Source organism: Balaenoptera acutorostrata, chromosome 1, assembly GCF_949987535.1.
Source record: "Balaenoptera acutorostrata chromosome 1, mBalAcu1.1, whole genome shotgun sequence".
In the NCBI taxonomy this organism is placed as follows: Eukaryota; Metazoa; Chordata; class Mammalia; order Artiodactyla; family Balaenopteridae; genus Balaenoptera; species Balaenoptera acutorostrata.
In genome coordinates, this window is record NC_080064.1 from 143168424 (window position 1) to 143178405 (window position 9982).

General features: G+C 52.4%; 1 protein-coding gene across 2 annotated transcripts; it reads right to left on the reverse strand.

Moving 5' to 3' along the window:
• Positions 1 to 1516: 1516 nt before the first annotated feature.
• Positions 1517 to 7185, reverse strand: RGS16 (regulator of G protein signaling 16). Of its 2 annotated transcripts, none has more exons than XM_007175186.2 (5): positions 7052 to 7185; positions 6048 to 6158; positions 5199 to 5260; positions 4743 to 4909; positions 1517 to 3320 (listed from the first exon to the last, which is right to left on the reverse strand). In XM_007175186.2, exons 1-5 carry the CDS (start codon positions 7093 to 7095, stop codon positions 3114 to 3116), a joined length of 591 nt encoding a protein of 196 aa, XP_007175248.2. In that variant the 5' UTR covers positions 7096 to 7185; the 3' UTR covers positions 1517 to 3113. The 2 variants fall into 2 exon arrangements, with proteins under 2 accessions (XP_007175248.2, XP_007175247.2); XM_007175185.2 differs by having other exon boundaries at positions 5199 to 5263.
• Between the last annotated feature and the right edge of the window lie 2797 nt (positions 7186 to 9982).

Genomic DNA, 9982 nt, shown 5'->3' on the forward strand with positions numbered 1-9982 from the left:
AGGCCACACCATGGGCTCCAAGACCACCCTGTATGTGAGAAGAAGGGCTAGGGGAGGGGAACAAGCCTTAAGGATGGTCTTGCTGGATTGAGGAGACTGCCAGCACCCACCCCAGTCACTGGATGTCCATCACCCCAGTTCATTTCTCCATTACTCGCCAATTACACCCACGTTTTCCTACTGGCACCCATACTGCTTCAGGAAATACACATTTGTGCCCTTGTCTAAACTTATCCAGAATACCCACCCACCATTAAATGAGGCTACCTGCAGTTGATGGTACGGCTATTTTGGTTTTCTGCCAGGCATAGAATGCACTAGATGCAATAAATGCATGTAAAAAAGGCAAAAAGATGGAAGGAAAGTAATGAGAAGAGGACAAGGTTCCTACCTCCCCACCTCTCTGGGTACCATCTTTCTTCTTCCCTCATCCATCATATCCCTCGACCATCCCGCACGGACTGGACTCCCTCCCCCCCATGGTGTCACTGGGTTCCGGTCTCATCTCTGCCACTCTCTCGAGCCAGCTGCCCTGGGCGTGTTCCCCTCTCAACTCCCGATGCCCCCAAGAGCTTCGGTTTCCTCATCTGTATCATAGGGTTATCATACCTACCTCACAGAGCTGTCCTAAGGACTAAATGAGATCAGGGCCTGCCACGGTGTGTGTTCCCATCTTCCATCCCAGGCCCTTAACCTCAGAATCCCTCCTGGCATCACGCATAGACTCGCCTCTTAGATCTGGGCTTAGAATGTGTTTCCATGGGGTTTTCTACTCGATGTACCTGAAGTCTGGTCACTTTACTCAATTATCTTTATATAAACAGATAATTCAACATAGAGAAGAATTTAGGGAGAACGAGTAGGTGATCGGCAGAGGGAGAGCAGATTGGATCCTTGCAAGCCTACCCCGAAATTCTTCCTAGCCCAGCGCAAACCTCTCATTCCCTCTGCCCCGGGAATGGAACAGTCCCGTGTATCAAGTGCCTTCCCAAAGCTCATCTCAGAGACATCTATGAAATTATAAGGAATACTAATTCCCTGAATTTATATGACATCTTAAAAGGATACTAATGCAAATTGGAAATGGGCAAAGGTGAAAATGGCACAGAAGTCCCCCCCAACTGATAATGTGCGGCTACTTGGCCAGAGGCAACCACCCCTTGCTCTGTTTGAAGAACTGGGAATGGCTTGTGCTGGGCAGGGTGGAGAGAGGAGATGGGCTCTGAAATGACAGCTGAGCCAGGTCCAATCAACACGACACAATGGCTTGACACAAGTTGGGCTGTCACCAGCTGAATGAAGTTACCCATCCTGGTGGCCACCGTTTGAACAGGTCACCAGGCAAACTTGAGCCTTTGACTTGTGCCTCTGCCCGTAACTCGAAAGCTCCCCATGCATCCTGTGGCATCTCCGGACGCCAGCTCTCCCACAAGACTCCCGCCGGCACTCCCCTCTCCCTCTTCCCCTGACCACACAGCCCTTGGAGACAGGATCTCATATTTGGGTTTTATTTTATTTCACAATAAAATAACATGCTGAAACAGGAAAATGGGGATCGAGTACATCATTCACATCTAGAAAACCAGCTCCAGTTGTCGACAATAAATAAATATTTAAACAGGGAGGAGTTCCTGACAGGCGCTAAGAGGTTCCCAGCATGTTCAAGAGGTAGAGTCCAGTGGACAGGGAGAGAGTCAGGCCGCCAGCTCCTGTTGAGATTCTCCAGTAGAGGCAAACTCAAATGACAATAAATAACAATAGCAACAACACGACAACAGCAATAAAAATAATGTGCCATGACCACGGTCACAAAACCAACAATATGTTAGACTTAAATAATTGTCTCCTGGAGGAGCTCATAGTGCAGAGAGAACAGTGTGGATTTTCCTGGGGCACAAGGGAGCTGCCCGGTTAATTCACCTCCCCAGCCTGGGCCCAGGCAGAAGTCCCACCACGCAATGTGTGCTCAGTGATGCCCTGAGGTGACAAGCTGGTTCTGATTGCCCCCAGTCCTGCTCTTCCCAGCTTCTACGGTCTGTCCAAGTTCATTGAGGTTCCTGCCTCATTTCTCCCGACACCCCAGTGTACCTCACATCCACAGGAAAGAAACACGAGGCTCCCCTTCCATCCTGGGGGATCTCTTTTTCCCTGTTCTCAGACCCACAAAAATAAAAGATGAGCTTGATTTAAAGAGGATTTTCTGGAACTGCCAAGAGATTTGTTTCTCAGGATCCTTTTCTCCCTCCTTCCACCCTGCCCGGCAAAAGAGCTGGCTCACCAAGAGGCCCCATGCCCTTCTCCTGATGGGCCCCACGTTCAACAGCAGCACGGAGCTAAGAGAGGACACATCCCAGCAGGAGGTCCTCAGCGGGCCCTACTCACAGGTGGACCCTGCTGCACACACAGGGTCGGGGCACCTACAAGAGGCCACCAAGGGCACCAAGGTTCATTTCATGTGAGCAAGATGGCCTCTTTTCAGGGCTCTCTACTGATCTGGAAAGGGGCTTGAAGGCCAGTATTTGAGGTAAAAATCTCATCTGGGGCAAGCATCACCTTGGCTCTCTGGCCTTGACAAGACTGCCAGGCTGGACGCAGGAGTGTTGAGAAATGCAAGCCAGGGAACCCCCAGGCAGCCCAGAGGCAGGTGAAGAGGACGGGATGGGAAGGCTCCCCATGTGCCCAGGACAGTCTGGGAATTAGGAAACCAGGATGTGTCCCCCGATGGACAGGCAGAACGGCTAACCTGGTTGTCTTTCCCTCACTCATTTTCAAGTTTCCCTTTATCCACAAGTTTCCCAAAGCACCCTGGGATATCCCTCGCCCCGCTGAGCGGCCAGAGCCGACGCTGACTCTTGCACCATCTTTCTTTTCCCCCAGAGAGCCCCACACAACCGTCCTCTTCAGCCCTTGGGCGCAGGTCCTAGAAGTGGCGGAACCCTCTCATGCACGGAATTCAGTCCCGCAGTGTCTGGAGGAGAGGGTGTCACCGGGTGGGCTTTTCACTTCGCTGTCCTCTCTGGCTTTGCAGAACCCGCACCCCCGCACGGGGGCGGCGCCTCGGCTATGGGCGACCCAACCTCTCTGCCCGGCTGGCCCCCTCTCAGCCCGGAGGCTCAGGTATGCGAGGGCTCGGATGGGGAGGCGGAGGCGGCTGCGGCTTGGGCAGCTAGGTCCCGATAAGCTGGGGACTTCAGGAAGCGCGGGTACGAGTCCTTCTCCATCAGGGTGCGCGTCTTCCCCTGAGCCACGTCGAAGCACATGGCCGTGGGCGTCTGCAGGTTCGTCCTGGTCAGCTCCCTGGTCTCGTGGTCTATGTTCACCTGTGGGAAGGAGGGCAAGCACGTGGGTGCGCGGGCGTCAGGGCACGGGGTGGCAGGGGCAGGAGGCCAGCAGGCGCGGGAGGACTGGCACGTGGGGCAGTGGAAGGCGCACTGGATTCCGAACACGGAACCGGGGGTCTCCAGAGTTGACCATCAACGGGCTTTTCAACTCTGGGCCTGTCCCCACCTCTGATCCAGTGTCTGTCCTCCAGTCTCTCAGAATGACCCAGGATATGTTGAGAATGGGTACAAATCCAACCTCTTTTCACCCATTCCACTGTTAACAACCCGGATTCAAGTCACCATCACCTCTCTCCTAGACTAGTGCCAGCGCCTGCTACCTGGTGTCTCTCTTGTCTCCCCTTAACCCCGGGGTCTATTCTCCACCCAGCAGCAGAGCAAGACTTTTAAAACCCAAGTCAGTTTGCTAGCAGCTCTGTTGTTTCCCGTCACTCAGAGGAAAAGCCCAAGTGTGCAATGAGCCCACACGGCCACCTGGGCCAGCACCTGGCCATCTGCCACCTGTGTGACATCATCTCTCACTCTCTCTCCTTCACTCTGGGCCCACATGGGCCCACTTGCTGGTCTGTGATCACAAAAGGCACGCTCTGGTCTTTGCACTTTCCGTTTCCTGTGTTAGAATGTTCTTTCCTCCTTTTCAGGTCTCTGTTCACATGTCACCTTATCAAACAGCCCATCCCTCACTTCCCTTTATAAATCGGAAAGACCTCACATCCTCCCACCCCGTACTCTGGTATTCCCTTCCATATCCTGCTTTGTTTTTATCAGAGCACAGATCATTCCCTGACAATATTTACTTAATTGGTTATTGTCATCTTCTCCCACTGGGGTAGAGACTTTTTGTTCACTGCCATATCCTCAATGTCTATAATAGTGCCTTGCATGTAACTGATGCTCAACAAATCTTTATGGAATAAATAAAAGTGCTCAGAAAATATAATATTGTACAGATACAAAAGCAAGGCATTACTACGTTCTCTCCACAAGGTGGCGCCATATTCTCTATCAAACACAGTGGAGGCGTGGGGGGAAGGTTAAAAGGTTCACAGACCTGAGGCAGGTCAACCAGGGGACTGAGCCAGGTTATCCTATGATGACCTGTCTCCCCAGTTGTGTAAGTGTTTTGAGCTCTAAAAAGGGCTTAGTTTACAGAAGTGCATACGGACAGAAGCCAAAAAAACACCTGCCAACCCCTCCGGTCCCACTGGTGAGTATGAGGGTAACAGCAGGCAGGGGTGGCCCGGAGCCTGGCTTTTATAGTCTGCAGCCTCCTGTGCCAAATGAGGCCACTCTATTTCTAAACTTGGCCCTTTCCTTGCTGGCCCCCCACCATCCCCAATTCTCAGTGGGGAAGGAGCAGGCAGGGTCTGCAGGATCCCTGGAATATGTCACGGCTCTGACCTCTTTGGGGGCTTCGCTGCAGATGAATTCCTCAAAGATCCTGTGAGCCCGGGAGGCCAGCTTGGTAGCTGACCGGAGCTTCTTGAACTCCTCACAGGCCAGCCAGAACTCCAGGTTCTCCTCGCTGAACTCTGTCTTCAGGAAGGCGTGGAAGGCGGCCACTCCATCTGGGGTTGCAGGGAGAGAGGAAGAGACAGGTCAGACAGCGGGGACAGCCAGCCGGGAATAAAAGAAGAAAAGACGGCAATTGTAGTTAATGGTTCTACTTTTAGGATGTAATTTTCTCGAACAAGGACCTGCCTTTGTATTCTGAATAGAGGCTGGCTCACTAGGGGATCATTATTATTATTACTACTACTACTATTTTGCCCACGCTTTCAGCATCCTCAGGCTGGGTCCACGGCACATGGGTACACATGTGCCATCCACAGACAGACACAACAGGGTCCCACTCACTTTTACTGCTCAGCAGCAAGTCAAATGACTCTCTCCACCCCAGCACATCTTCTGAGAAGTTTCTGCTAAAAAAAAAAAAAGGCAGGATTTTAATTAAAAAAAAAAATCAACCAACTACTGCACAGCACATATCCTAGCCAGAACGCTGATGGAAGTCGTATAATTCACACAATTGTATAATTGGATAATTATTGGAGCTGATGCCTCAAACTCTTGGTTGGGATTCAGGGAAATAGTTGGGTTTTCTAGAGGACAGCTCAGTAACCAGAAACCAAAGCAGGGACCTTCTGGCCCTCAGTAAATATCTCAGACTGTGTCTTCGCTGTCCAAAATTCTTTCTATTCCCCTGACTCTCAGAGCGTGTTTTGTATACTTTCTCAAGGAAATAAGGGTCTTATGAATAGAGATTATGTCTACCCATAACCCCAGAGCCTAATGTAGCACCTGGCACAGTTGATGGTCAGTATAAAAGGGCTTCCAGGTAAAGTGCATGTCAGTGGAAGTAGTCACTAATTTAAAACCCTCCAGTGGCCTTGGACCCTGTCCTTGCCCTGCTTGCGTGTGCAATGACATCTTCAGGTGCGGGAGTCTGGTAACCAGACATTCAGGGCCTGGGTGTGCTCATTTGTTGGTGGAATTAGAAGCCTGGAGCCATCCACCCAGTCACCCATGAGCCAGGCAACCATAGCAGACCAGCTATGACCAGCTCCATTACAATCTCTAGGAAGAGGTCACCAACGTCCACGGTGGCATGTCCTAATTCCTCCTGGTATTTTCCTTCTCAGGACTCCTTTCCTAAATCTGGCTCCCTCCCTCTAGGGGCCCTAGGCTGTGTTCAGCAGGACTTACCCCTCTTTGCTGTGTTTACTGTCCCACTCGAACTTGCCAACACTCCCAGTACCGGAGCCCAGTTCTGACTTGTGAAGAAAGATGCCCAGCCGTGTCTTGAACTCTTTGGCTCTGGAAGACAAAGCACGAGCTTGTGAGGATTCTCCATTCGCTCAGCCAGGGCAGAGAGATTTATGAGGTCCCAGAAGAGCTCAGGTTAGTGTCACTCAAATTCCAGCCTTGGGGTTCCTGGGAACCCGTAACTGTTCCCAGGGCCTAAACGTTGCCTCTCTCAGCGGTATCATGAACCCAGAAACAATGAAAGCAATATTTAAGCTGTGCCTCGGTAGGTCTTATACTTTCTGGGTCTACAGTACAGCACACATGGGCTGTTTCCCACTTAAGTCACACTGATCCATCTTTGTGCCTGTTGATTAGCAGAAGGCAGTTCAGCACGCTCTTAGACTTGTCACAAATATTTCTGGAGCTGTGTGGAAGCTGATTTCTGCCTTCATCTTTACTTTTTCTTTCCCAGCTCCAGAAGGACTGGAGTGGGTGAGTAGCTCCCTGGGAAGCGAGCACATCCCTCACTGGGGGGGCTGCTGAAAAACACTTCCCTGCCTTTCCAGGGCCAGAGGAGGCCATGCCCCTAGACCTATGACTTAGAATGAAAACCAAGTGCTTAAGAAACCGGGGAAGACTCAGTTCTGCCTGGTGATGCCACCGTGGTTTTCCTGAAGCTGGGTCACCTGAGTAGAACTGCCACTTGTCAGAGGATGGGGAATGGCAGTAAGCAGTGGTCCCCCTGCTTCCCTTTGCTTTGCCTTCTCCATCCTCGTCGCCCATCCTTCTCTAAGACTCTAAGGGAGGCATCTGAGAACGTGGAACCAAGTTGACCTCTGCCTCTCGTCACCTGCGTCCCATTCTCCAGCCCACCCAGGTCTGCAAGCCTGCCACTGCTGCACTCCCTAAGGTTGGTGGGACTTGTTCTTCTTCCTCCAGGCAGCTGGACAAACTGCTCTTACCTCTCCAGGCAGGTGGTGGGGAAGGCGGCCAGGGTCCGGCACATGGCGGCGGGTGCAGGGCAGCACGTCGTGTGGAGGATGGTGACGGGCTCCAGCGGGCACCGCAGGGCGCGAGGAGGCAGAGCAGCGGCGGCCAGCGCCTGTCTGCGAAGATTGGGTTTTCTCAACTGCTTGCGCCGAGGCAGCGGCTTTTATTGCCTTGGAGGGGGCGGGGCGGGGCTGCGCGCCGCCGGCCAATCGGAGAGCGATACTGAGCGCGGGCGAAGGCGCAGGAGGGGCCTGGAGCTCGACGGGGCGGGGCGCCCTGCCCGGGATGCGCCGCTACCCTCGTGCAACCTTCACACCGCGGGGTGCTCACGGGGCTAACCCCCTCCTCCGGGCGGACACCGGCGTGGCGAGGGAGAAGCGGCAGAGAAGTCACACGGAGATGAGAAGCGCACACCCAGTTTAGTAGGGGAAAAAAAAAAACACCTTCTGCCGCTAGTAAAAGAAGGAAACCAACTCAGCGGTGCCAGGAGGATTGGTGTTGGGGTGCCTCCTCGGGGAGGCACGCACGGTGTCGAGCACAGCCTGAGCCTGAGTCTGTTGGGTCCTGCAGGACCGGAGCACAGGATGCAAGCCAGGCAAGAGAGCATCATGGTTACACTGATTACTTCCATTTACTGTGCTCCTAGCCAAATGGCCACGGGTCAACTAAGTAAGCCCTTTGTCATCATCACCTCCATTTTATAGATGAAGAAACTGAGTCAGAACGTTAGAGAGACTTGCCCAAGATCAGAGTTAGAAATAGCAGACAAGGGGTGGGGGTGGTGGCTGGCTTTATTGAGCATCTACTATGTACTTTTTTACTAAGACTCGGGTTAAATAACTTGCTCAAAGTCACACAGTTAGTAAGTGTTTTGCCAGAAGTCAAATATGAATGTACCATGCTTTTTCACTGCCCCTCAGCAGATTAGAATCCCAACACCTCCGGAACTAATGAATGATCCTGCCTTTAAGCAGTTGCTAGCTAGTTCGGCGTCCTCATCTCTGAGATAAAGGTAATAAATGCCCTGCCTCTCTCCTCACTTTCCCATAAAGGCGTCAGAGCCTCCGCATTGCCCCTCACTTCCCTTGGGGATTGCTGTTAAGAGGCTGCACTTGAGGTTAAGAGTGTACCATCTAGGGATAGGTTTCTCAGTTTCAAATCTGGGCTCCACCATTTACTGATGGGAGACTTTAGGCGAGTTTCTCAACCTTTCCATGCCTCCGTTTCCTTGTCTCTAAAACGAAAACATGATGCGCTTATTTCATAAAGTTGTTGTGAGAACTAAAGAAATTTAATTCTTAGTTTGAATTCCCCAGGAGACGGGAAACTCAGTTTCTGGGAGGCAGAGACTTGCTGGGGAGAGTTCTGGGAACTAAGAGGGTGTGAGGGAAGCAGGGTTGGGCAGAGGGAGGAAACGAATGCCTGAAGCTGGTCCCAGGGGATACTCTGGAGTGGGGTGACCCAGTCCCGCAGTGAAGCAAGGGGCCGGGCCTTTGAATCCCACATCAACGATTCTTTGGACGGCCTAATTTTAGACGAGGCAATTCGCTCTGTCAAGGGCAACTCCCAGCGAGAGACGGCTGTGAGCCTACAGCCGCCAGCACCCCGGGGGATGAGGGCCTGGTCCCAGACGCAGATCTGGGAGACACACCACAGCACCTGCAGCCACACCTGGAAGGTGCTTGGGACAAGGCTCAGCTCATAGTCAGCCCTCAGTCAGCCTTCGCTCTCAGGTTTACTTAGTAGGGTTACAGGGGTTGCTAGGCAATAAGGCAAAGTAGCAAGTTTTTTCTGTGACTCTCTCGGAGTTTACGTGTTTATTTCATGAGAGGCATTGAAGAGTTGCTATTCCTCAGCAGGGCCTGGAAGTAAGGGTCGGAAACCAGAGGCGAAGAGGTTCCACCTGACAGAGCCCAGTGAGAAGTCCCAGAAAAGCTGGTCAGGGAAGGAAAGGGGAAAACCACAGAGGGGAAGAGGGGAGGAAGGCCTGTGAGAGAGCCGTTGAGGCACTGCTATAGGAAAAGAGGCCCAAATCAGAACAATATGGGGGGTCTTTTGTCAGAGCAGATTCCCTTGTTAAGCCAGGGCCTGCAGAAGATGATCCAGTTAGTCAAAACCTAATGCTCTCTGAAGCCAGAGCTGAACGCTCCCCAGCCTCCCGGGTGGTTAGTGGGTTGGTTAGTGGAACACAGGGACAGGCGAGGCAGCAGCTCACGCATTGGCAGCACCATCTTAGATGCCGCTTCCCACCTGCGCCCCGTCTCGCCCACCTTGGCTCTTGTTCTACTTTTCTCACAAGTCCAGGGCTGGACCGGTGTGGGGCAGGGCGATGGGCAAGGGTTGGGAGGGGGGCAACGGAAGGATGCCTTTCTGAACGTTTGCTTCTCAGCACAGCCCTTGGTCCACACGATGACGCAGCCCACCCGGCAGCTTTGGCAGGCCCTTCTGCTGGAGGAGTTGGTCAGCTGGGATGAGGGCTGTTTTGTCACCTGCTGCTGCTCCGGCCCCAGTGCATATGCTTTTATTATGCAGCTGCCGAATGGGGACGTGGGTGGTGTCTGAGACAGCTTTTCTCCAAGCAATAAAGGCAAGTTTATGGACGGATTGAACCCCCGGTCTTACCCTCAGTAGTACCACGTTGGAATCAGCCTGGACATGGCCACATGACAACAATAATAGTGATTAGGCAGAAAACCTCCTCAAACCTTCCTGTCCTTTCTGCCTTCTCTGTGAATAGGCCAGAGGAGCTTTTAAATTTCCATTCTGCAGACAACAAAACGGCAGTGCTAAAGGCACTTAGTTAAGTGCACTGGAGCTGAAAACAGCTGAACCCTGGGCCCAGTCTCCAGATTCCTGAGCTAGTACTTTTTCATTTGACAAAGAAAGCGAAAGAGACAAAGGAA

Bases quoted from the DNA above. Each gene is read 5' to 3' on its own strand.
- RGS16 (XM_007175185.2), bottom strand. From the start codon at position 7,095: ATGTGCCGGACCCTGGCCGCCTTCCCCACCACCTGCCTGGAGAG. The intron at 5,264-6,047 runs GTAAGTCCTGCT...TTTTTTTTTTAG, and splicing joins AGTAAACACAGCAAAGAGGG to CAGAAACTTCTCAGAAGATG. The intron at 3,321-4,742 runs GTCAGAGCCGTG...TCCTTCCCACAG, and splicing joins GCAGCGAAGCCCCCAAAGAG to GTGAACATAGACCACGAGAC.